This window comes from Choloepus didactylus, chromosome 2, assembly GCF_015220235.1.
Source record: "Choloepus didactylus isolate mChoDid1 chromosome 2, mChoDid1.pri, whole genome shotgun sequence".
Lineage (NCBI taxonomy): Eukaryota > Metazoa > Chordata > Mammalia > Pilosa > Megalonychidae > Choloepus > Choloepus didactylus.
The window spans coordinates 220,702,951-220,729,087 of record NC_051308.1 but is presented as its reverse complement, the minus strand read 5'-3'; the positions used below and the strand labels follow the sequence as shown (position 1 = coordinate 220,729,087).

General features: G+C 47.9%; 1 protein-coding gene across 9 annotated transcripts in view; it reads left to right on the top strand.

Annotated features, from left to right (window-relative positions):
* The window catches only part of PTPRU (protein tyrosine phosphatase receptor type U), a 99,496-nt gene that overhangs the window by 42,901 nt on the left and 30,458 nt on the right, over positions 1-26,137 (top strand). For 8 of the 9 annotated variants that reach the window (XM_037827935.1, XM_037827933.1, XM_037827937.1 and 5 more), the window contains 8 exons: positions 4,541-4,849; positions 8,130-8,239; positions 8,611-8,812; positions 9,146-9,248; positions 11,825-12,098; positions 12,764-12,800; positions 13,693-13,831; positions 21,386-21,543. In XM_037827935.1, the coding sequence (XP_037683863.1) occupies positions 4,541-4,849; positions 8,130-8,239; positions 8,611-8,812; positions 9,146-9,248; positions 11,825-12,098; positions 12,764-12,800; positions 13,693-13,831; positions 21,386-21,543 (1,332 nt within the window). The remainder of the gene's footprint in view (positions 1-4,540; positions 4,850-8,129; positions 8,240-8,610; positions 8,813-9,145; positions 9,249-11,824; positions 12,099-12,763; positions 12,801-13,692; positions 13,832-21,385; positions 21,544-26,137) is intronic. The other variant, XM_037827942.1, reaches the window with a different exon arrangement.

Here is a 26,137-nt window from a genome sequence, read left to right as displayed (position 1 = left end):
GGTTTTGGTATTATGGTAATGCTGGCCTTATAGAATGAGGTAGGAAGTAATCTCTCCTTTTCAGTTTTTTGGAGGACTTTGAGAAAGATTGGAGTTACATGTTCTTTAAAAGTTTGGTGGAATTCAGCAGTAAAGCCATCTGGTCCCAGTCTCTTCTTTGTTGGGAGGTTTTTAATTACTGGTTCAGTCTCTTGTTATAGGTCTGATGAGATTTTCTATTTCTTTTTGCATTGGATTAGATAATTTGTATATTTCTAGGAGTTTGTCCATTTCGTCTAGATTTTCTAATTTGTTGGCATTTAAGTGTTCATAGTACCCTCTTATAATCCTTTTTATGTCTGTACGGTCAGTTGTAATAGCCTCACTTTTGTTCCTGAATTTAGTTATTTGTGTTCTCTCCCTTTTTGTCAGTGTGGCTAAAGGTTTGTCAATTTTTCTATTCTCTATTTCATTTATATCTGCTCTAATCTTTACCATTTTCCTCTGTCTACCAACTTTGGGTTTAGTTTGTTCTTTTCCTAGTTTCTTTAGGTGAGAGGTTAGGTTATTGATTTGTGAACTTTCTTCTTTTTTAATGAAGGCATTTAGAGTTATAAATTTCCCTATGAGCACTGCCTTCACTGCATCCCATGAATTTTGGTGTATTGTGTTTTCATTTCCATTTGTTTTAAGTTTCCTAATTTCCCTTGTGATTTCTTCTTTGGCTTATTGATTGTTTAATAGTGTATTGTTTAATTTCCACAAATTTGTAAATTTTCCAGTTTTCCTTCTGTTATTGATTTCTAGCTTTATTCAGTTGTGGTCGGAAAAGATACTTTGTATGATTTCAGTATTTTTAAATTTATTAAGATTTGATTTGTGGGCTAACATATGGCCTATCCTGAAAAATGTTCCATATGCACTTGAGAAGAATGTGTATTTTGCTGTTGTTGGGCATATTCTAAATATGTGCATTGGGACTGATTGGTTAATAGTGTTGTTCAAGTTCTGTATTTCCTGATTGGTCTTTTGTTTAGATGTTCTGTCAATGATTGAAAATGGTGTATTGACGTCTCCAACTAATATTGTAGAACTACATTTCTCCCTTCAATTCTGTCAGTTTTTGTTTCATATATTTTGGGGCTCTGTTGTGACGTGCATATGTTTATAATTGCTATGTCTTCTTGCTAGATTGAACCTTTTATCAATATATAATATCCATCTTTTTCTCTTGTAATCTTTCTTGACTTACAGTCTGTTTTGTCTGATAATAATATAGCCACTGCAGGTCTCTTTTGGTCACTGGTTACATTAAATATCTTTTCCACCTTTTTATCTTCAAACTCTTTGTGTCTTCATACCTAAAGTGAGTCTCTGATAGCTGGCATGTAGATGGATAATGTCAGTTGCTGACTTTTAGGAGGGTAGTTTAATCCATTGACATTTAAGGTAATAACTGAGAAGGAAGGAATAAGTTTTGCCATGTAGCTATTTGTTTTCTGTATATCTTGTATGTTTTTTGTTCCTCAGTTAGTCCATTACTGTTTTTTAGTACTTAGTTGCTTTTTTTGTAATGTACCCTTTTGATTCCCTTATTCTTTCCTTTTCTCTGTATTTTTGAGGTATTTTCTTAGTGGTTACTTTTGTAATCACAATTAACATCTTAAACTAATAGCACCTAGTAATTAGAAGTTCCAGACTAGTTTCATTCGGATATGAACTCTCTACTATTTACTTATATAGTTACCTTTACCAGTGGGTTCTTTATTTCTTCTTATGGCTTTGAATTACCATCTGGTGCTCTTTTATTTCAGCCTGAATGACTCTCTTTAGCATTTTTTTTTTTTTTTTTGGAGGAGGTCTTCTGGTAATGAGCTCTTTCCGCTTTTGTTTATCTATAAGTATCTTAATGTCATCTTCATTTTTGAAAGATAGTTTTGGCAGATATAGAATTCTTATTTGGCAGTTTTTTCCTTAAGGATTTTAAATATTGTCTTCTGGCATCCATGGCTTCTGATGAGAAATCCACTGTTAGTTTTGTTGGGGATCCCTTGTATGTTCCAAGTCACTTTTCTCTTGCTGCTTTGTAAATCCTCTCTTTGTCTTTGGATTTTGACAATTTCTCTATAGTGTGTCTTGGTGAAGATTTCTTAGAGTCTATCCTGCTTGGAGTTCATTTAGCTTTCTGGATGTGTATATTCATATCTTTCATCATTTGGGGGAAGTTTTTGGCCATTATTTCTTCAAATTCTTTTTCTGCCCCTTTCTCTCTTTTTTTCCTTTTGGGACACCAATGAAGTGTATGGTGATATGCTTGATGATATCCCATAGGTTCCTCAGGCTCTGCTCATTTCTCTTCATTATTTTTCCTTTCTGCTCCTCACTGGATAATTTCAATTGTCTTGTTTTCAAGTTCACTGATCCTTTCTTCTGTCTGTTCAGATCTGTTGTTGAACCTGTCTAGTATGTTTTTCATTTCAGTTACTGAACTTCACAGATCCAAAATTTCCATTTCATTCCATTATATATATATATAATTTCTGTCTCTTATTTTGTTTAAACTTCATTTTCTTAATTTCCTTTAGTTCTTTGTTTATGGATTTTTTTGGCTCAATGAATGTATTTAAGACAGTTGATTTAAAGTTTTTGACTACTATTTCCAATGTCTGAGCTTCTTTGGAATTCTGGCAAATTCTTTTTTTCCTGTGAATGGGCTGTATTTTTCTTTTTCTTTGTGTGTTTTGTGGTTTTTTGTTGAGAACCAGAATTCTGAGTTTTATGCTGTTATAGCTCTGGAAATTTAGTTCTCCTACTCCGTTGGAATTGCTAGGTTTTTGTTGTTGTTGTTGAGGGCTGGAGCCATCAATTTGTGACTTTTCCAAACAATTTTTGCTCCAAACTGGGGAATGGAAAGAGAAAAGAGGGGGAGGGAGGGAAGGAGAAAGGTACTGCCTTTTTAAGACTCATTTGCTGCTTCTGCCTGAAGGGGATGGAACAGTGGCTGTCCTTAGTGCCAGCCCCCCAGAGAGCTGAAGTAGTTGATCAAAAGCAGTGATCAGTGATCAGACCACATGCCCCTGGATTTTCGTGCACCAGGTCCTTATAGCCCACCTTGGCTCCAGCAAGCTGCATGTGGGGCCTGGGCTGCAGTTCCCGCTGCTGCCTACCATACAGCTGGGGGATGGGGGCTAGTGACTGCTGCACAGAAGGTGAAATCCATAGACATTTACCAGCTTCTTCCTCCAGCTCTTTCTTGGATGCCACACAGTGTTCCATTAGACTCCAGAGTTTTGAAATAGATGAGTCAGACAGTTTCTGCCAGTTCAAAATTTGTTTTGGTGGATGGACTGATTCTTGGAGCTTCCTTCTGTGCTATCTTTCCACAACCTTCCTCCACTTGCTTTCTTGTGTGTGTGTGTGTGTGTGTGTGTGTGTGTGTGTGTGTGTGTGTGTGTGTGTTTTGGCTGTTGAATACCTCATAGAGAGGCAAGGTAGCGGTGATTAAGAGCACAGATTCTGGAGCTGCCTATCCAGGTTTGGATCTGAGCCTCACCATTTACTGTCTTTGTGACTGTGGGCAATCTACTTAACCTCTTTGTGTCTCCATTTCCACGTCTGTAAGACAGGACTAATAATAGCGCCTGTCTCTTTGGATTGCAATGAGGATTAAATTAGATAAAGGATTTAAAGCCTTAGAACAGTGCCTGACATGTTCTCAATAAATGTTAGCTGCCATTATTATTATTATATAACAGGTTGCATTTCCTTTTTTATTTTATTTTATTTTATTTTATTTTATTTCATTTCATTTCATTTCATTTCATATTTCATTTCATTTCATTTCATTTCATATTTCATTTCATTTCATTTCATTTCATTTCATTTCTTTGCTTTGGCAGTCAGGGAACTCACCACTTAATTTGAACCTTACCTTTAGAAATTGCATAGGACCTAAAGCATGCATTGCTGTTTCCCTAACAATCTCTGGGTTTATTTCACTATTTGGCTTTCATTTCCTCCATCAACCTGATTTCTATTTACTATTGTTTCATATGTTTTACTATAAGCTGTTTCAGAAAGATTTTGAAGTTAATAAATTATGAAAACTACAACAATAGGTTGATTCCAACTAGCCTGATGAAATCTGGGATGACCTTAAATTAGGAGGTGAACTACGTTATTAAATAAAAATTATAGCTGTCATTTTTGGGGGCTCATCATGTATTAGCCATTGATACATGAGCTTTCTGTGCATTACTTTAAACTTCACAACCATCCTGTGAGGTAGAGTCTATTCTCCCATTTTGCAGTTGAGCACAGTAAGGCTCAGAGAGGTGAAGCGACTCAGCCACTGGTTGCCAGCTGGCAAGTGGCGGAGCCTGGATTCCAATATGGCCCTGCCTGCTCCCCGCTCAGTGTTCTAGGGGTCATTTGCGCTCTTGGGGACAAAGGAGGGATGATCTCAATCAGCTGACTGTTGCCTTCTCTCCCTGTCCCTCTTTCTCCTCCTTCACCCTTTTCCTCTACCTTTCTCTCTCTCTCTGCCTCCCGGGTTCCTCAGAGCCCATGAGGGCCCCCAAGGGCCTGGCCTTCGCCGAGATCCAGGCCCGCCAGCTGACCCTACAGTGGGAACCACTGGGCTACAACGTGACGCGTTGCCACACCTACAGCGTGTCCTTGTGTTACCACTACAACCTGGGCAGCAGCCACAATCAGACCTTCCGGGAGTGTGTGAAGATGGAGCGGGGCGTCAGCCGCTACACCATCAGGAACCTGTTGCCTTACCGGAATGTTCGTGTGCGGCTCGTCCTCACTAACCCCGAGGGGCGCAAGGAGGGCAGAGAGGTCACCTTCCAGACAGACGAGGACGGTAGGAGACCCAACTCTCAGACCCTCCCCTGGACACTCCACACCTGGGACTGAAATCTATTTAGGATTTCTTTTGGCTTAGGATTAAACCAACTGTATAACAATAGGGTAACAATAGCTCGTATTTGTTCTCTGGGAGATTTTGGGTAAGATTGGTAGAATTTCTTCTTCAAATAGTTGGAAGAATTCAGCACTGAAGCCATTTTGGCCCTAGAGTTTTCTTTTTGACAAGGTTTTTAAATAATAGTTCCAAGTTTTAAAGTAGATATAGGAATATTTAGATTTTCAATTCTTGTGTCAGTTTTAGTATACTGTGTTTTACCAGGAATTCGTTATTTCATCTAAATTGTCAGATTTCTTGGCATAGAGTTGTTTATACTATTCTTATGTGTATTTAATGTCTGTAAAATCCATAATGCTGTCCCTTTTTCATTCTTGATATTGGTAATTGGTGTTTTCTCTCTTTTTTCTTGATCACTCTTGCTATGGGTTTATAAATATTATTAATCTTTCCAATGAGCTGTTGTTTGGCTTTTTAAATTTTAGTTATTATATGTTTATTTTCTATTCTTTATTCTTTTTACCCTTCTACATTCTTTGGGTTTAATTTGCTGTCTTTCCAGCTTTTTGAAAAAGAAGCTAGATCATTAATTTTTAGCCTTTCTTTACTTCTATTATATACATTTAAGGCTATACATTTCACTCTAAGCTTTGCTTTAGCTGCATGTCATAAGTATTGATATGGCCTATCTTCATTATCATTTAGTTCAAAATATTTTATAATTCCTGTTATGATTTTTCCTTTGATCCAAGAGATATTTAAAATTATGTTGCTTAATTTTCAAGCAATTTAGACTTTTCCAGGTATCTTTTTGTTATTGATTTCTGGCTTAATTCCTCTGTTATGAAATTTGGTCTTTTCTTTATGACCCAGCACATGGTTAACTTTTAGTAAACTTTTAGTAAATGTTCTGTGCGCCCTTGAAACAAATGTGCATTCTGTCATTGTTGAGTTCCATGTTCTACATATGTCAAGCTAATACTTATTAAATACTTACTATGTGTCAGGCACTATTCTGAGGGCTTTTCACATGCTAATGCATGTAATCTTATGACAAAAGGCTACCATTATTGTTCCCATTGTACAGTTGAGATAATTGAGGAAAAGAGAGGTTCAGTAACTTGCCCAAGATCATATAGCTAGTAAGTGGGGAGCAGAGCTGGGATTCATCCCTGGCCATCTGACTTCAGAGTTGTCATTCTTAACAGCTATACTTTAAAGCCAGCACAGGTCGTGTAACTCTGATGTTGGGCAGGGTCTTTGCTTATTTGAGCCTGATCTCTGATTTCTACGCTTTGTGTAAGTCCAAAGCCTTCCCCCAGATCCTTGCAAATTCCTGGGGACCTGAGCTCCTTGGTCTCTAGCTTTTTTTTTTTTTGCTGACCCACATGCACAGTTTTCTTTTTGCACAGCACTGGCCCAGGCACTGGCCCAGGCACTGGCCTTCCTTAATTTCCACAAAACTCCACTTACCCCAGGCAGTGTGCATGTGTTATGCTGAGAAGATTTGCTGGGGGCAGGAGTGAGGCCTGCAGAGGGGTTTACCCTGACACATTGCAAACAACCTCAAGTTGAATATCAGACCGTCCCTTTCTTAAAGTCTGTGGACCTCTGCATCCCTCCACCCCTCCTCATGCCAGCCCCCACCAGCCCCCGGCCATGTATGTTGTTGTGGTGGCCTTATCCCACTCTTTGCCAGGCATTACTTGGGCTGCTTGGCCTCTTTCTTTCCCTTCCTTTTCCTTTCCTCCCCACCCCTTCCCACTTCCAATAACTGCTTGTTATTTAATATTTTTTATTCAAATTGACATGTTGGTATAATACTTACAGGAAAGTGCACTTATTTTAGGTGGATACTCAATAAATTCTCACAAAGTGAATTTATCAAGAAATAACATCACTAGCACCCCAAAAGCTTCCCTTTGCACCCTCTCCCAGCCACCACCATCCAAGGGTAACCATTATCCCGACTTACAACATGAAGGATTAATTTTTGCTTGATTTTGCACTTAATGTAAAATGAATTACACAGTATGTATTCTGGATGTGGCTTCTTTGTCTCAACCTTATGCTTGAGAGATTGAGCCATGTTGCTTGTAGTTCTAGGTCATTCATCCTCATTGCTGTGTTGTATTCTGTTATGTGATTATACTACTATTTATTTATCCTTTTGACTCTTGTTGAACATTTGGGTTGTTTCCAGTTGTCAGCTATTTTGAATACTGCTACTATAAAAATCCTTGTAGATCTTTGGGGTACATATACCTATTCCTGATAGGTCTATGCCTAGGAGTAGAACTGCTGGGCTATAGGGTAGGTGTTCCACTTTGGTAGACATAGCTGAACAGTTTCCAAAGTGGTTCACACACTGCTAGTAGTGTTCCCCCACTAGCAGTGAGTGAAAATTCCATTTGCTGAGCATTCTCATCAATACTTGGGGTGGTCTCTTTTTCATTTTACCATTTTGGTGGGTGAATAGTAATGCTGCCTTAGCTGTTCATTTTAACAGAACAGCTTAGCTTCCACTGATTATTGTCTTGGTTTCTGCTTTCCCCTGCTTTATAATTTCAGGTTCCTTCCAATGGTTTGTAAAGGTGTTTTCCCAAGCAAAGACCATTCTCTTTCTAGAAGAAATTCCTGTGCCCTCTGTTAAGATGCTACATTAGAATAATGACGACAACACCTGAAAGGGTTTATTCCAAAGTGTTAACACTTTTTGTTTCTGGGTGGAGGAATTGTAGGTGCCATTCACTTTCTTTATGCTTACTGAGATTTTCTACGTTCAATATATTATTTATGTAATGGAAATTTTTTAGACAAGGAAACATCTGCACTTGTAATCCTGCCACCCTAATGCAATTGTTATTTTAATTTCTCTAGCAATTGTCTGTATTTTCTGAAAACCACCCAGTTAGAGTAAAATAGGAATATTCCAAGAGTCTTCTCTGCTGAATGCAACCTGCTCAGTAATGAAAATGCCATCAGCTTTTTTTTAAGTAGTCAGTAATAGATTAAACCATGTGAAATGGCTGATATTTGCCCTCATTTACTCCTGGTTGGGGAGGGGTTATTATCTTCCCCATTGCACAGATGAGGAAACGGAGGCTCAGAGAGGTTGATTCAGCAGTTCAAGCCTACAGGCTACTCAATGGCAAGGCTGGAATTTGAACCCAGGCATTTGACTTCAAAGCCTGCTTTCTCCGGCCCCGTTCCCTTGCAGTGCCTGGCGGGATTGCAGCCGAGTCCCTGACCTTCACTCCGCTGGAGGACATGATTTTCCTCAAGTGGGAGGAGCCCCAGGAACCCAATGGCCTCATCACTCAGTATGAGGTGGGTTTGGGCCCCTATTACAATGGGGGCCCCTGGGGGAAGGTGGGAGGAAGACCCCCTTTCCTTCTGCTGCACACAGCTTGGAGAGGGAAGTGGTGGTGCTGGGGGTGGGGGTGGGGGGACAGAGGTGATCATCAAAGTTCCTCCAGCTATGGCCTGGGTCTCTGGCCCAGTGGATCTTGGGGAAGGGGGCACTGAAGGAAGGAGTTGGGGGGCCAAAGGTGCCCAGGGGCCTGGGCTAAGGGGAATCCATAGTCCCACTGAGCCTGTCCTCTTTGCCAAGCCTCATCCCTAGCTCACGTGAAAGATGGTGGGTGGGAGGCCTCTCGGTCACACCCCCATGCCTGCCTGCTTGCCCTTCCTGTCCCCAGATCAGCTACCAGAGCATTGAGTCATCAGACCCAGCAGTGAATGTGCCGGGCCCACGACGTACCATCTCCAAGCTCCGCAATGAGACCTACCATGTCTTCTCCAACCTGCACCCAGGCACCACCTACCTGTTTTCTGTGCGTGCACGCACGGGCAAGGGCTTCGGCCAAGCAGCACTCACCGAGATCACCACCAACATCTCAGGTGAGCCCCCCAGCCTCCCCATGACCCCTTTGGAGGTGGCCCAGGATCTCAGGGTTCCAAGGGCAGAGAGAGAGGTGGCGGGACCCTGGGGCTGGGTATAGAGGCATTTAGGGGTTGAGGTCAGGATTCAGGGAGGCTTAAGTCAGAGGGGTCAGGAGACTATGGTCAGTTGAACTAGATAGCTGAGGTCGGAGGTCAGGGAAGCTCAGATTAGAGGGATGAAGGAGGCTAAGGCTAAAGGGTAAGGGATCCAAGGACAGGGGTCAAGGAGGCTGGAGGCCTGGCCTTCTTGGTGCAGTGGCTCTGTGCTTATATCCCTGTGCCCTTCCCCAGCTCCCAGCTTTGATTATGCTGACATGCCGTCACCCCTGGGCGAGTCTGAGAACACCATCACCGTGCTGCTGAGGCCAGCACAGGGCCGTGGTGCGCCCATCAGGTAGGAAAGCCTGGATGGAGGGGTGGGAGGCCAGGGCCACAGGGAAGAGGCCCCCCTCTGACCCCAAGTCCCCCACTCAGGCCAGCTCAGCCTGTCCTTCCTCAGTCTCCCCACTCAGTGCTCAGTGTCTGGAGGAGGATGTTCTGGGATCCTGGGCAGGCAGAAAGCCTGTGGTCACCTCCCCCTTGAGGCCATGGGTGTCTGTGGTGACTACCATGAGGTCTCTGGACAATGTCCCGCCTGGAGAGGTGACTGTTCAGGCCTGTCCCTCAGAAACTTTGAAGTAAAACTCTGGGGGCCCTTATTTCTTCTCACCTTTTTCCTGGAGGGTGCTGACCAGGGGGACACAGGGATGGGCTTTCTAGAAGGCTGGGTCAGCTGGCCAGATAGGACAGTTGCTGGAGTAGCCAAGAGCTTGGCATCTCTGTTTACTTCTCCCCAGAGGAAACTGGTTTGCTGATGCCACCTTGGCTGCTTCTACTGCAGAGAAGGTGCTTGGAGCTAAGATGGTGTGTGAGGTGTGGTGTGGGGGTGTGAGTGTGTATGAGAGTTGTGTGTGTGTATGAGGGTGTTTGAGAGGTGCGTGTGTGGGAATATGAGTATGTGAGTGTGAGAGCATAAGGGTGTTTAAGGGGTATGTGTAAGGGTGTGTATGTGCTTATTGTTAGTCAGGCACTGCGCTGGGGACTTTACATGCATGAAGTCATTTTATCCTCTTGGCAGCCCTGCCGAGTGGGTATTATTACCCTTATTTTACACATCAGGAAACAGGCTCAGAGAGCCTAACTAACTTGCCTAAGGCCATACAGCTAGTAAGCAGTAGAGCTGGGATTTGGAACCCAGGTCTGTCTGCAAAGCCTGTACCTTTTCTTGAAGACGCAGCCTCCCTGCCCCTCTGGTCCACCCCCTTCTTCCACAAAGGTGCACTGGGAGAGAGTGACAGCCTTTGTGTGGCAGGCATGGGGAGAAAGCTGGGGGTTCCAGTCAGCCCCCCAAAGCAGGTAGTGGGTTGCCCAGGTGCCCTTGACAGCCCCTTCATTCCTCACCCACCTTCCTCTCCTGCTTTGTTTCCTCTCACTCTCCTTATAGGAAATGATCTGGTCCAGGGCTGATCTCAGAATCTCAAGGGAGACCCAGGAAAAAGGCCACCTGTGGAGTATTTTGCAGGAGGCTTAGGGCCCTTGTGCAGCTGAGTCTGAGAGGAGTTGTGTCCTTTCCTTGACCCCTTGAGGGCTCCTGTGACTGGTCAGCTTCCCTCAGGGATGATGATGACAAGACTGGGGGCAGGCATGATGGCTGTGTGACCTTGGACATGTCCTTTCCCCTCTCTGAGCCTCTGCTTCCTTATCTGCACAGCGAGGATCATCCTGCCCACCTTGCAGGGTGGCTGGGAGAGTTCAGCAGGATTGCCCAGCTTAAGATGCACTTTGTTCATGGCTGATGTTGATTATCATCATCTCCTGGTGGGATTTGGGGCTGGGGGAGGCCTGACAGCCTGGGAAATAGAGGCTGAGAGGGGCCTGGGATGGTATTTAGAATGGGTTAGCGATAGACAACGGGCCATGTGGCTCAAATCCCAGGAACCTGGGATGCTTCCCCTGCAACTTCAAAGCTTGAAAGAAACAGCTGGAAAGCAAGGAAAAGGCAGTTCCACTTTCCAGAGCAGAGGCTGTCAGTACGGGAGGTCACATGCCAGGACGTGACTGAGTCTGTGACTGGAAATATTTAAATTTGCCAGCATTTGTTGATTTACTCTGGGCTTTATTCCACAGAGGATTTGGAGGTGCTCACAGGAAAAGCCCATTCAGCAAAGTGATGAAATAAACAGAAACACAGAATTGGGGACCAGGGAACACACCTGAGAGTGGGCAATCAGGACCCGGGAGGCAGTGGGGCTTGGATTTGCAGACCAGAGGCTGCCTCCTGGCTGGACAGGCACCTGCCCACCTTGCAGGGTGGCTGGGAGAGTTCAGCGGGACAGAGGATAGGGCGTGCCCTTGCTTGCTTGCTTAGTGACTCTCCCCCACTAGAGTGTCAGGTCCAGGAAGCCTCGATCTCTTCGTGCCTGGCATTGTCTGAGTTCAGTAAATAGTTGATGAATGAATGAATCTCTTCTAACCCTCCTATTTAGAGAGGCCCAGAAGGAAGCCATTGCACCCCCTGCGTGGAGCCTCAGGCTTTGGTTTCCTGGGTCCTGGGTTGGGCACAGAAGGACTCATTGGGCAGTCAGGGTGGGGCCTCAGGGCTTCGTGTGGGTGAGCAGGGCTCACCTTGGGAGTGTAACAGCAATAACAGCTGACACGCACCAGCCACTTGGTAAACCTGCCAGGTTCCTTAGTGCTATGCCTCGTTTCATCCTTGCATCTTGCTCACAGAACAGCCCTGCAGTAGCTCCCACTTTACAAAGGAGGAAACTGAGGCCTGGGGAAGTTAAGTGACTTGCCCAGCTAGGAAGAAGGAAAGTCCAGTTAGCACCCAGGTCTGCCTGCCCTCAGATCCCACACCCTTAGCCACCAGATGGCTCCCCTCGTCCTCTGGCCTCCCCTGATCGCTCACAGCCTCCCCTCCCTGTCCAGCGTGTACCAGGTGATTGTGGAGGAGGAGCGGCCGCGGCGGCTGCGGAGGGAGCCAGGGGCCCAGGACTGCTTCCCAGTGCCACTGACCTTCGATGCGGCGCTGGCCCGTGGCCTGGTGCACTACTTCGGGGCCGAACTGACAGCCAGCAGCCTGCCCGAGGCCATGCCCTTCACCGTGGGTGACAACCAAACCTATCGCGGTTTCTGGAACCCACCGCTTGAGCCCAGGAAGGCCTATCTCATCTACTTCCAGGCAGCAAGCCACCTGAAGGGGGTGAGGGACCTGCTAGGGGCGTGGGGAGGGGGGGCAGGGGTGGGGGGCCAGGCTGGGAACACCTCGGAGCTGGCCCACCAAAGAGGCCAGAGCTACAGCCAGAGACCTGGGATCCCGCTCTCCTCCCTTGGAGCCCCACGCTCCTCCCTCCAGCCCACCCCTTCCCCTGAGCCCCGCCCCCTGGCTCCTGGCTCCTCACCCCAGAGCCCTGCCCCCTTCCTGAGGACCTGGTCTTCTATCTCAGGCTTCTCTTTCCCAGGAGGAGTCTATCTCAGGTTCCTCCTTTCTTGACCAGATCTTGAGGCCTAGGACCTGCCTTCTTCTCTTAAGCTCTGCCCTCTCCCCAGACTCTGCCCCACCTCGGATTGCTCCCTCCCAGTCTTCTCTTTATTTAACCAGACCTAGGCCCCGCCCTCACTTCTGAGGCCCGATCCTGACCCTGTTCTGTTCCCTCTGACGTCATCCGCCTTTCCTAAGGCCCTGTTTGCAGCCCTCTCCCTTCTTGGTGCCCCTCCCAGGACCTCCTGCCGGGTGGGGTGTCCTTAGTTACAGTCCATACCCGAGAAAACCCTGAGTAGTCCCCAGAAACTCTGTCCGAGGTTCCAGCTGTGGGGAGGGTCAGGTCCGGGCGTCAGCGGAGCTGAGAGCCGCATCTGTGCCTCCAGGAGACCCGGCTGAACTGCATCCGCATCGCCAGGAAAGGTAAGCCCCTCTGGGCGCCTCCAGTCCTTCAGTGGTGGGCTCCGCCCTCTCCTGGCCCCGGGGAGGTGGGTCCTGAGGACCCGGGGCTGTGGGAGCAGAGGAGGGCGTCAGGGGGCCTGGGGACCAGAGGGGTTTCTTTTCTGGGCCCCCATGTGGCCCACCTCAAGGGCTGCTTCTCCCAGGCTGGACAGCAGGGCCTATCCGATCCCCATCCCACCCATCCAGGGTGGTCACAGAGGGGCCTTGGCAGGGGCTTGGCCTGTCGAGCGGAGCCATTATGGTGGGGCCCAGGGGTGATTGGGAACCCCTTGGAGCTGGCCCACAAAAGAGGCCAGAGCTACAGCCAGAGACGGGCGACCCAGCTCTCCTCCCTTCCAGCCCCATGCTCCTCCCTCCACCCCCGCCCCTTTCCGGAACCCCACCGCCTTCCTGAGCCCCGCCCTCCCTGAGCCCCGCCTTCCCTGAGCCCCGCCCTCCTGGCGCCTGGCTCTTCACCACATGGCGGGAAAGAGGTGGCCCTTGTGTGGCGATTGTCCCTGCTTCCACTCAGGATGTGCTTGGTTCCCCATCCTGAGGTGTCCTAACCGTGCCCTAGGTATATAATTCTCTCCCCCATCCCTTGCCAGGAGGGCAGAAGGGTGGGTCTGAAGATGGGGAGGGTTTGAGAAGGGAGAGGAGAGGGAGGCTGTTCCCGATGGGGGAAAGTGTAAGCAAAGGTGCCTGACTCAGGAATGCAAAAGGTTTCAGGGGATGTCAAGGAAGGAGATAGGTCTGACTGAAAGGAGGGCACGTGGTGGGGATAAGGAGCAACTGTGCAGCCCAGCTTGTCCTACCAGGGGGTAGGTGGTCTGTATCTCTCCTCTGACCCTTTGTCTTGCTTCGTTCTCCCCAGCTGCCTGCAAGGAAAGCAAGCGCCCCCTGGAGGTGTCCCAGCGCTCCGAGGAGATGGGGCTCATCCTGGGCATCTGTGCGGGGGGGCTGGCTGTCCTCATTCTGCTCCTGGGGGCCATCATTGTCATCATCCGCAAGGGGTGAGTGGGGCCCGTGCCCTGGCCCACCCGCTGCCCCTGTGCCTCTGACGCCTGGTGGGCATCGAGAAACGGTGGCTGGGGACAGCTGGGACAGCCACTTGGTGAGTGTTTGGAGAGCTGCCAGCCTGGACGTCAGGCCTGTGGATGACGCTGAGCCGGGCATTGGGAAGCCAGAGCCTTGGCAAATGGAGCTTCCCTAGGATGGCCTGGCTGCAGCCCAGGGTCTGGCTGGTGGCAGGTGCCACTCTGTAGGGAAGGGCGTTCAGTGCCTGCTGCTGAGTTGTGCTGGAAGCTGGCACCAGCCTCCTGTACCTGCTGGGGCTGCTCCAAAAGGGAGGCTGTGGGGGTGCCTTGACTTTGAATTCCCAGCCCCCCAAAGACCTTCTGTTCTCTGTCTGCCCTGACCATGGGGATGTGCGGTTGACCCTGAGCTGTGGGGAAGGTGCCCCCAGCCCGGCTCCCCACCCCCACCCTCCCTCTTAGCTCAACTTGCCCTGGACCCTTACTGTTGATCCCTGAGGAGTTCTCCTGTGCCCATGACAGAAAGAAAACCCTTCTCTTACCCCTTCCACCCTCAGGCTTGAAAGGCCCAGCCTTGTGTTTGCATGGGGCATGTCTCCTAGTGCATTTTTGCATCGGTAGCATGAATCCCAGCACATCTTAGAATCCAGATCTTAGAATCCTGGTATTTCAGAAATCTGGGATTTGGGATTCTAAGAGTCTCTGAATTTCAGAATTGTAGAGGCTCAGAGCTCCAGAAAGTGAGAGTTGCCAGGTTGATCAAGGCATCAAGTTTAGTGTTTTCAAATCCTTTGAAAGCACAGATGCTATAAAACACTAAAAAACCTCCCCTGGGAGCCGAGTACATGAAGCAGATGAAGGCCGAGCAGCTCTGGTGAGAGCTGGGGTGAGGGCCTCTGGAACCCCTCTGCTTGCCACCCCTGTCCCCACCTGGCAGCCCCAGGACCCGGTGGTCCAAATGCCTTAACTGAGGGATGGAGATGCTGAGGCCCAGAGGGGCACGGACCTGCCCGAGGTCGCCCCAGGAGCAGAGGCAGAGGCAGAGCCACCCGGCTCCCCCCTGGGCTCTGGCTTCTGGAGCCCCTGCTGCTGCCAGGCTGGGCACTCATGGCTGAGACACATGGCTGAGTTGGCGCTGGATCTCAGGGCTGCTGGGTGCAGATAAGTAGGATCCAGGCAGATGGGAGGAACTGGCCAAGAGCACCTTGCTTGAAGCCAGGTACCAGCAGGAGAGAGAGTCTGCGGTGGGAATTGCCAGCAGAGTAGGCATGGCTGGATGACCCATCCAGGGTGAGAGGCTCTGGCTTTTCCCTGCCCTAATCCCTGTAGAGCTTCATGAGATAAAAAATTTTCAAGTATCATTTGACAAATAATTACTGTGTGCCAAGAGCTCTACATGCATCATCCAGAAAGACCTCAGTTATTGAACACCAGCTGTGTGCCAGGCACTGCCCTGGCACTTGGGGATACATCAGGGAGCAGAGCAGACGAGGCAGAACATTTCCTTATTGGACCCTGACTCAGGAAGCAGCTCTTGCTCCCTTTTCACTGATGAGGAAACTGTAATTAAGTGACTTGCCTGTGTCACTCAGCTAATAAGCAGCAGGGCCTGCCGTGGACCCAGGCTCTTGTATCCTCAGGTAGGCAGGGCCTCATCACCTCTGCCACACAGTGTGTGCTCCGTAACTGACAGTTCTATGTACTTCTCCCAGCAGAGTTTTGCCCTCCTGGGGCCCTGAGAGGTGAATGAAAATTCGGGGCAGGGAGAGGTGGTGATGGAGAAGGCTGTAAGGGAGGTGTCAGATTGGGGAGGGAGGTGGTTGCAGATGGTATTTAAGGTCTTAGAAATATAACCCTCAAGGAGAGAAGGTTTGCAATATGGAGGGAGTGATATCACTCACCCCTGCAAAGAGAGGGTTGGTCCCAGGAGGGGATGGGTCAGGGACACTGCCAGGGCCTCACTAAGGAAACCCTCTATCTTATGCAGCTGCCACTCCCCATAAACCCTCCCAGGCCACCCCAGAAACCTGTGAAGCAGCTTCTGGGATTCCCCCTTGCCCGGCACCTCCTTACTTCCTGAGTAAGCAGAAAGCCACTCAGTTCTGCTCTTTAGCTCCTCATTACATCCCCCTGGATCCTAACCTGGCTCTTTCAGAGTCCACTGTCCTTAGGGCTCCCCCCAGTCTGGATTGTGAGGTGTCCATGGGAGAGAGCAGCTCTGGCAGAGAATAACTTGGTGTGTGAATGTAACTGCAGATGAAGAGGTTGCTGAGGGAGGGCAGTTAACCTGTGGTGATCTCTTGCTGGAGGAAGGAAGGGGCATAAGGGGGGTTTTGGGAAATGGGCCAGCTGGGAGGAGATATCAGCTTCTCCATCGTGCTCTGCTTGTGTGGACAATCAGACTTGATGGACCTGACCTTTTGCCCAGGCTTTTTTCCTTGGGAATGTGTGGTTGGGAGAATTCCAGGGCATGGAAGGGGAGGCCTGGCCAACTCCAGGCCAGGTCAGGTCCCTTTGTTCTGCTCCCAGATTTCCCACCCTTCTCTTTTGCAGTACTTTCTTCACCCTGCACTTTTTTCAATTATTTACTTGTGCTTTGCTCAATGTTTATCTTCTTTCCTGGATTGAGAGCTCTGTGAAGGCAAAGAAAATTCTGGCTTGTTGGCTTCTGTATCCCCAAGGTCCAGCCCAGTGGAGTCTGATCCCCCTGACCTCTCCACCCCCCACCCCTCCCCTGACCTCACTGGTGGGGAAAAGTTTCAGGGGAGGGAGGCAGGGAGGTGCTGCTTACTGACACCTAGCCTCGCAGCAGCCATGCGGGGAGAATATTACTAACTTCACTTTTTTTTAGAGCAGCAAATTGAAGCTCATGGAGGTGAAGATCATTCATTTATTTTCACTTCTTTTTTGATCATTCAATTCAATAAAACATTCATTGAGGGATTATAATGTGCCAGGCACTGTGCTAAGCCCTGGGGATCCCTTGTTGGGTAAAACAGACCAGGCTGCTGCCCTCTTTTGAGCCAATAGGGAGACTGGCATTAAACTGGGAAAAGCACAAATGGATAGATTACAAATTGTGGTAAGTGCGATGGCAGAAAAGAATAGGGTGCCCGAGGTTGGGGGGTGGAGATAGGGTGGTGGACACAATTTAGCTGGCAGTAGTAGGGGAGTGGTCAGGGAAGACCCTTTGGAAGAAATGACATTTCAGCGGAGACCAGAAGAATGCCACTCCTCCAGCCACCAGGGCCCTGGGGATCCGGGCCCCGTCCCTCCTCCTGGGTCCATAAGATGTGCTGCGGGACCTCAGGTGAATCTCCTGCTCTCCCTTGGCTTCAGTCTTCTGCTCTTCTCTCTTCTTGCCTTCTCACAGTCGGCAAGATTTCCTTGTGAAAGGCCATTCCTTGGGGGTCACTGCTGACGGGTGATGTGGGAGTGGCTGAAGGGAGGATATACCTGCAGTGTGTCTGGATGGAGAGTGCGGAGGTGGTTTTGGGGCCAGGGTCCTGACACAGGCGTCTGGTGGCCTCGGCCCTGCTCTGGACTTGGCCGCTGAGCCAGTGTCCCAGGGCAGGCACGCTTCTTTCCAGACTCAGCTTCGCCCTCTGTGGAAAGGGAATCAGATCTGCTCTACCTACCACTGTGGGGGCTCTGCAGTAATGTTAGGGATCTTGGCTCAAGCTGTGCTTTGGGTGCCCCCATGAGGGGGCAACTTGGGTCCTTTAACAGACCCCATATGCAGGAGGAGCTGGGTGGGTAAGGAGTCCCTTAGGTTTGCTCTGAGAGTCCAGTTGGAATCCTCTCTACCCTGTCCCCTCCATGTCCCCGGCCACTCTTTCCTCCCAGGCAGAGGTATATGCAGAGGGCTGACCCTCTGGGCAAGGGGCATTCAGGTGTGAGCAGCTTCAGAGGCTTAGGGAGGGGCTGTCTGCAGGGTATGTGCGACCCGGTGAGCAGTGGTTACCCTTGAGTGCCGGTGTGTCTCTGTGTGTGTGTGTGGGGAGTGTACATATCTTTGTGTGAGTGCATGTGGGCATGTGCTTGTGAGTGTATATTTTTGTATGTGTCTGTGTCAGTGTGTATTCAAATGCATATGTATGAATGTGTGCATGTGTGGATATGTGTTTGTAAGTGCATATGAATGTGTGTCTGTGCAACCATGGGTGTGTGTGTCAGTGTGTGTTTCTGTTTGTATGGGTGTATGTGTGTTAGTGTGTGTCTATGTGAATATCTATGTGTGAGTACACATTTGTGTGTCTGTGTGTGTGCGTATTTCTGACTGTGTGTTTGAATATTTGTGAGAGCTCTGCTCCCCCCAGGCCCTTTCCCTCCCTCCCCCTCCCTCACTCCGGCAGCACTCAGGGGAGGTTCCAGAAGGGCCCTCGGGTCCTGGCCCCCAGCTGCTGAGCCCGGCTAGCCCATGGGACAGGGAAGAACCCTCTGGCTCGCCTCCCGGGCCCGCAGCCCTGGACAGCCCCTCGGCAGCACAGAAAGCACCCAGGCCCCTCCCTGCTGGCCGGGCGCAGCCCTCAGCCTGGCCTTGCTGGAAGGACCATGGACACAACTGTGCTGTTCTCTCTTTGCACGCTGCCAGGAGAGACCACTATGCCTACTCCTACTACCCGTAAGTAGCCCCGCCTGGGCTTTTGGAGTCCCAGCCCCTCCTAGGGTGAGACCCCTGCCACCCCCCACCTGGCCTGGTGACCCCCGGTGCTCCACGGTCAGGGAGCTGTCTTTGGGTTTCCCACCCTGCTCTGTCCTCTCTGCATCTTCCTCCTCGCATGGTTGTAGTGAGTACTAGTTTTGTGGTCAGAATCCTGGGTTCGAGACCAGGCTCTGCTGAGTCCCCTGGGCAAGTCACTTAACCCCCCTGAGCCTCAGTTTCCTCTTCACCACTCTCCGTCCCAGTTGGTCGGAAGGACCTGACACCAGGTCAGAGACCATGTTCAGGAGTGTCCTCTCACAGGCCCTGCTCTGGGGTCCGCAGCACGTGTACATGTGTGTGCGCGTGTGCATTGGGCATCCATGGCAGCTCCTCCGCCAGGGCACACAGCTCTCAGGTCCCACCCAGCCCCTTCTCCAGCTGGGACAGTCCCAGGCTCTGCAGACCCACCGTTGCCCGGGCCCTTCCTCTGGCCAAGCCCTGGGCACAGTCCATTACACAGATGCCTCACAATCACCTGTGGCCCAGGAACCATTAGCTCTCCCATTTTACTGATGGGGAAGCTGAGGCCCAGAGAGGTCAAGGGGCTTGTCAGAGGTCACAGAAAGTGCCAGAGCTGGGGCTGCAACCCAGGCCTCCTGTCTGAATTCACGGCCTGCTGAAGCCATTCTACCTTTCTGCTTCTGTCTCCTCTTACTCTGCAAGTCTTCTAGAACATTTCTCCTGTCTGTGCATCATCTCCCTCCTCTCACAGAGCAGGCCCAGATGGCCTTAGGCCAGCTCAGAGGGCAGAGGTCTCTCATCCCTCCTCCCTGGACCTGCTACTTGCATCAGTGTCTCCCAAAGTCACATTAGCTTTTCCAGCAACCAAACCCCTGTCGACTCACACTGAGCCTCCAGCTCAGCTTTTACAGGAACCGCTGACGAGGCAGTTCTCCCTCCCTCTCTGCTCGTGCAGTTCATTTGTGAACCTGAGTGCGGAACTTTGGGACGTGGATTACGTTCCATCTGCTTCATCTCACACTGAGATCAGCTGGAGGCCCACAGTGTCGGGGCCCCTCCTGGCTCCTGTCTTCTGTTTTGCTGACTGGTTTGGTTGGTAGATCTTCCAGGGAGGCACAGAGGCCTGGGCTGGGAACAGAGCCTGGTGGCACACACCGCAGACTGCCTTCTAGGCATTGATGGGTCCTCTTTGGCACCATTGTTCTGCCAGCTTTATTGGCTGTCGTCTGTCCATGACCCTCTGTTTGTCCTCTCTGTGGCTTTGCTGGTCTCTGGACTGTCCCTCTTCTTTCTGTCCCTTTTCCCGACTTCTTTCTTTCTCTCCTTGTCATTGTCCCTTTATTCTCTGTCCTCCCCTACCTTCTCTGAATCCTGCTAAATCTCTCTCCTTCCCACCCCCCTTCCCTTTCTTGCCTTCTTCCATCATCTCTCATACGGGTCATTGAGGTCAGGGCCAACAGAGCCTTCTCCTCCCCAGCCCCCAAAGGGGTCTCTGGCTCCACCCTGGTCTTGGTGAGGAGATGCACAGAGCCTGGCAGGTGGGGCTAGGGTGGGAGGCCAGTGCCTCTGAGCATCTCTCATCCGGGCTGGGAAGGGTGTGCCCACTCTGTGATCAGCAGCAGTGGTCCCCAGCGTGGACACACAGCTGTCTCCTTAACACAGGAAGGACATCAAGGCCCTGGCAGGAGGGGCATCCCAAGCTCTTCGTGTCCTTCCCCTGCCCCAGGCGGGTCCTGGGTTCAGGACACATTGACTGGATTTGGCTGCCTGGGAAGATGCCTTCACTGGCCTCCTCGTCCCCACTGATGATCAGTGTCTCTGAGCCCATATTACCTGGAAGTCCTTTCTCAGGTCTACCCCACATCCTGCAGGCTGTAGGGGCAGGCAGGGGAAGGGCTCTCTTGTCTGGAGCCTTCCCCATTAATGGGCCCCTCTGGCTCTTCTCCAGCCTCATGGTGATTCCCAAGTCCTTTCCCCATTGCTTGTTGCTTCGCCCTTCGCTCCCTGGAGCTGTGCCCCTTCCTCCCCACCCCCATTTCTCCCACTTGCCTTCTAGTCCCTCGGGAGGCAGGAGCCACAAACTGCTGTCCTCATCTCTCAAGCTGGCCTGGAGGGCGGGGGCCTTGAACCTTCTCCCCGTGCTGCATCCAGCAGGGAGCCGGGCAGATGAGTGTTTGCAGGAAGATGGCCACTTGTGCATCTATTTTTACATCTCTCCTGTGGATGGTGGGGGGCCTTCCTGGGGGCTTCTGGGGTAGGAGCGGTAACAAAAAGCCAAGGTTGGAGTTTAGTCTGTGCCCTGGGGAAAAACTCTGAACACTAGCTGAACTCTGCTCTGGCCAGACCCTGTCATGAAGCAAGAGTGGAGATGGCTTGGGATAGTTCATCCCCACTGCAGGAGAAAAAGTTCAGAAGCAGGTCTCTGGCAAGGACAGGGAGAAAGGAGGATGGAGATGGGGTTTAGGGCTGGGGGTAATCTGGGGCTGGAGTGGGGACACCATCTTGTTTGGGGTGGGGGTGGCTGTCTGCTGTGACACCAGAATGGGCCCAGAGTGACTTTCCTTCCCATCTTTGGAGTTTTGGGGACAGTGGGACTTAGGAACTGGGTCTCAGCCTCAGGCCACTGCTGCCCCACCCCTGGCTCTCAGCACAGGTCCCCAGAGCAGGGACCTTTTGGGAGAGGAAGCAACTCTCTGGATGTGGTGGGTGAAGGGTGGAGGCAGAGCCACTTCAGCATCCGGAAATGCTTCCAGGACCGTGCCCGCTCCTGGCCTTGAGGATCCCTGACTGCTGGGGCTCCCCACCCACTTCTGGGTGCTGTCCAGGCCAGCTCAGCGCCTGTCTTTCCCGGCAACCCCCTTCTGCAGGAAGCCAGTGAACATGACCAAGGCCACCGTCAACTACCGCCAGGAGAAGACCCACATGATGAGCGCCGGGGACCGGAGCTTCGCGGACCAGAGCACCCTGCAGGAGGATGAGCGGCTGGGCCTCTCCTTCATGGACGCCCACGGCTACAGCCCCCGGGGTGAGTGCTGGGGCCTCCTACCCCTTCCGCGTGGCCTGGGGGTCCCCTCCCCAGACTCCCGAGCCCATAGGACTGAGCCCCTCCGGGCCCTCCCACATTAGATGAGAGCAGGAAAACCCCTAACCAAAAGTCACACATTTACTGTGCTTCTGCTGCATACCAGCCCTGGCACGGGAACTACAGAGAAGCATAGCTATTATCTTTGTATTGGAGGAGTTTTAGTGTAATTGAGGACTCTGCCTCATATTCACATAATAGGAATGTGAAGTGGAATATGATAATTGTGCAAAGCGTTTGGGATGGGGGAGAGGCTCAAAGGAGGGAGCAATGCTGTGCAATGAGATGGGATCAGGGCACAATTTCCCCATTGATTGAGTGCCTGCTATGTGAAGTGGGAGATCCGGTGGCTGAGAGGGAAGTTCTCTGGATTCAAATAGACCCGGGTGGGCCTGCATCTCAGATCCTCTTTTTAGATGTATGACCTCGGGCAAGTTGCTTAACCTCTCTGGGTGTCTTGTTTCCTAATTTTAAAATGGGGTCAACCCCATGGGGCTGCTGGGAAAACAGTGCAATTGTGCATGTAAATCATTTAGTGCTGTGTTTGGCATATGCAGGAAGAGTGTGGTGAATCTCAGTGGTTATGTGCTAGGAGCTGGTTGTGAATTTCTTCATCACATATCTTTTTGTTCTATTTAGTGTTGATTTATACAAAAGAAAATATATAACGCCTATGAAAATTATGAAGCATAATAATACAACAACCACACATGAACCCCACTGGTGAATTAGAACATTATCTGGTTGCTTTTCCCTGATAATGTCCTCTACCTCCCTCTTAGATGTAAATATTCCCCTGAAATTTGTGCTTATCATTTTCTTGCCTTTTTGGGGGTAATTTTACCATACATGCCTGTCTCCACAAATAATACCTTATATAGCTTTGCTCATTTTTGAGCTTTATAAAAATCACACTATTTTTCAACTCAGCATCATTTTTCTCATATTTACCCATGTGGATATTTTGCTGAGGTTTACTTTCTCTCATGTATGGTTTCCCATTGTATAAATATACATCATCATTTATTTATCCATTCTGCCATGCATGGATATTTAATTTGTTTCAAGTTTTCTGTTACAAATGAGGCTACTATGAACATTCTTGCATGAGTCTCCAGATGCACCTGCACAGATTCTACAAATAGAATTGCTGGATTGTGGAGTGTGTGCATGTGCAACTTTTCAACATGGCACCAAGAGCACTGGGATTCCCCTCTTTCTCGGGTGTCCTCTTATTTCTTATTTGAGCAGGTGAATGTTTACGGAACAATCATGAAGACAATATATGGGAACTCTGTGCCCATATATTGTGCCCCTCACCCACAGTTTTCCCCATTATTAACCTTTTGCATTTGTGTGGTATCTTTGTTGTAATTAATGAACCAATACTATTATAATTATATTATTAACTACAGTCCATAGTTTACATTAGGTTTCACTTGTTTTGTACAATTCTATGGTTCTTAAAAAAATTTGTTCTAGTAACATATGTGCAACCTAAGATTTATCATTTTAACCATTTACCATTTCAATTATACAATTCATTGGTGTTAATTACATTCATAATGTGCTGCAGTCACCACCATCCATTACCAAAACTTTCCTATTACCCCAAACAGAAACTCAATGCCAGTTAAGCATTAATTCCTCATTCCTCATCCCCACCCCTGTCCCTAGTAACGTGTAATATAATTTCCGAGTCTATGAATTTACGTATTCTAATTATTTCATGTACATGAGATCATATAGTATTTATCTTTTTGTGTCTGCTTTATTTCACTCAGCATGATATCTTTAGGGTTGATTCATGTTGTAGCATATATCAGCAATTCATTCCTTTTTATGATTCAATTTTCCATTGAATGCATATAATACATTTTGTTTACTCATCTGTTGATGGATACTTGGGTTGCTTCCATCATTTGGTAATTGTGAATGATGCTGCTATAAATATTGATACACAAATATCTGTTTGAGTCCCTGCTTTCAGTTCTTTTTGGTATATACCTAGAAGGAAGATTGCCGGATCATGAGGTAGTTGTATGTTTAAATTTTCGAGGAACCATCAAACTGTTTTCCACAAAGACTTCACCATTTTACCTTCCCACCTGCAATCTAAGAGGGTTTGTATTTCTCCACATCCTTGTCAACACTTATTATTTTCTGTTTTTTGGATAGTAGCCCTCCTAGTGGGTGTGAAATGATATCTCATGGTTCTGATTTGCATTTACCTAGTGGCTAATGATATTGAGCATCTTTTCATGTACTTATTGGCCTTTTATGTATCTTCTTTGGAGAAATGTCTATTCAATCCTTTGCCCAAAAGACAATACAATAGTACTGGCATTTGTAATTACCCAGGTAGTTACCATTATTTGAGATCTTTATTTCCTTATGCGATTGAATCTACTGCCTAGTATCCCTAACTCCCTTTAGCATTGTTTGTAGGGCATGACTAGTGGTGATGAACTCCCTCAGCTTTTCTTTATCCAGTAATATCTAATCTCTCCTTCATTTTTGAAGGACAGTTTTACTAGATAAAACGTTTCTTGTAGGCAGTTATTTTCTTTCAGCACTTAAAAAATTTTATCCCACTGCCTTCTTGCCTGCATGATTTCTGATGAGAAATTGGCAGTTAATCTTATTGAGGCTCCCTTGCACATGATTGGTTGCTTCTCTCTTAGAGCCTTCAGGATTCTCTTTCTGTCTTTGGTATTTGATAGTTTGATTATAATGTGTCTGGGTTGTGTCTCTTTGAATTCATCTTGTTTGGGGTTTGCTGGGATTCTTGGATGTGTATATTTATGTCTTTAGTTAAATTTTTGAAGTTTTGTGACACAATTTCTTTGAATATTCCTTCTGCCCCTTTCTCCCTTTCTTCTCTTCTGGGATTCCCACAATGTATATATGGGTTTGCTTGATGGTGTCCCACAGGTTTCTTCAGCTCTGTTCACTTTTATTCATTTTTTTTTCTTTGCTCCTGACTCTGAATAATTTCAGTTGTATTTGAGTTCAGTGAATACAATGAGTACTCTGTCTTCTGCCAGTTCCAATCTGCTGTTGAACCCCTCTATGTAATTTTTTAATTTCAGTTACTGTGGTCTTGAGCTCCAGTTTTCCTGTTTATTTCCTTTTTATAATTTCTATCTCGTTATTGAATGTCTCACTTTGTTCATATATAATTTTCCTGGTATCTCTTAGTCCTTTGTTTTAGTTCTTTGAGCAGTTTTTAAAAGTCTTTTTCTTACATGCTCAAAGTGAGGTCTTCTTTGTTGATGGTTTCTGTAGTTTTACCTTGAGCAAGTTTTACCATGAGCAAGCACAAGCCCAGGACAGGAACTAGACTCAGAAAAGACAGAGCAGACGCTACACTTCATATATGCCTTTGGCTGATCTTTTATATAGGAAGGCTAAACTGTGAAAGGTGATTTTTGCATTGGTTTGTTTGTTTTTGTTAGTTCCTGGGACTCAACAAAATCTCTGTTATATCACTATCTGGATTCAAACTTAAGGAACTGACAGTGCAGGGATAAATCCCAGAGTTAACACTTTAAAATATTAAAAATGTACAATGTGCAACAAAAGATTACAAGACAAACAAAGAAACAGGAAATGATGGCCCATCCAAAGTAACAAGATAAAAATACAGAAACCACTAACAAAGAACAGCAGACTTTGGAAAGATAAGAAAAGACTTAAAAAAAAATTATCCTCATGCTCAAGGAAATAAAGGAAAACACAGAGAAAGCACAAAAGGATACCAAGAAAAGAATGAATAATATGAGAATCTCAATTGATACAAATTTTAAAGAGGATCCAAACACAAATAGTTGAAGAGCACAATAACTGAAATGAGGCATTCCCTAGAGGATTTCAATGGCAGATTGGAACTGGCAGAAGAAGGAATCAGTGAACTTGAAGATTGAAATGATTCACACTGAGGAGCAGAAAGAAAAAAGAATGAAAAAAAGTGAGCAGACCCTAAGAGACCCATGGGATAGCATCAAGCATACCAATATACATATAAAGGGAGTCCCAGAAAGAAAAGAAAGAGAGAAAAGGAAGAAGGGATAGTCCAAGAAATAAGCTTAGAAAACTTCTTAACTTTAACAAAACATGTGAATATGCACATTTAAGAAGCCCAGTGAACCCCAAGGACTGTGCCCAGACACATAGTAGTCAAACTGTTGAATGCCAAGGACAAGGTGAGCGTTATGAAAGCTGTAAAAGAAAAGTAGTATGTTATACACAAGCAAGTCTCAATAAGATTATGTGCCTATTTCTCAACCAAAGTACTGGGGGCAAGAGAGCTGTGGGATGAAATATTGAAACTGCTGAAAGAAAATAATTGCCAACCAAGAATTTTATATCCAGTGAGACTGTCTTTCAAAAATGAGGGAGCGATTAAGACATTCCCAGATAAACAAAAGCTGAGGGAGTTTGTTGCCACTAGAACTGCCATCCAAGCAATGTTAAAAGGAGTTCATCAACTCGCTGCCCTCCCCACTACATGGGACCTGACTCCCAGGGGCGTAAA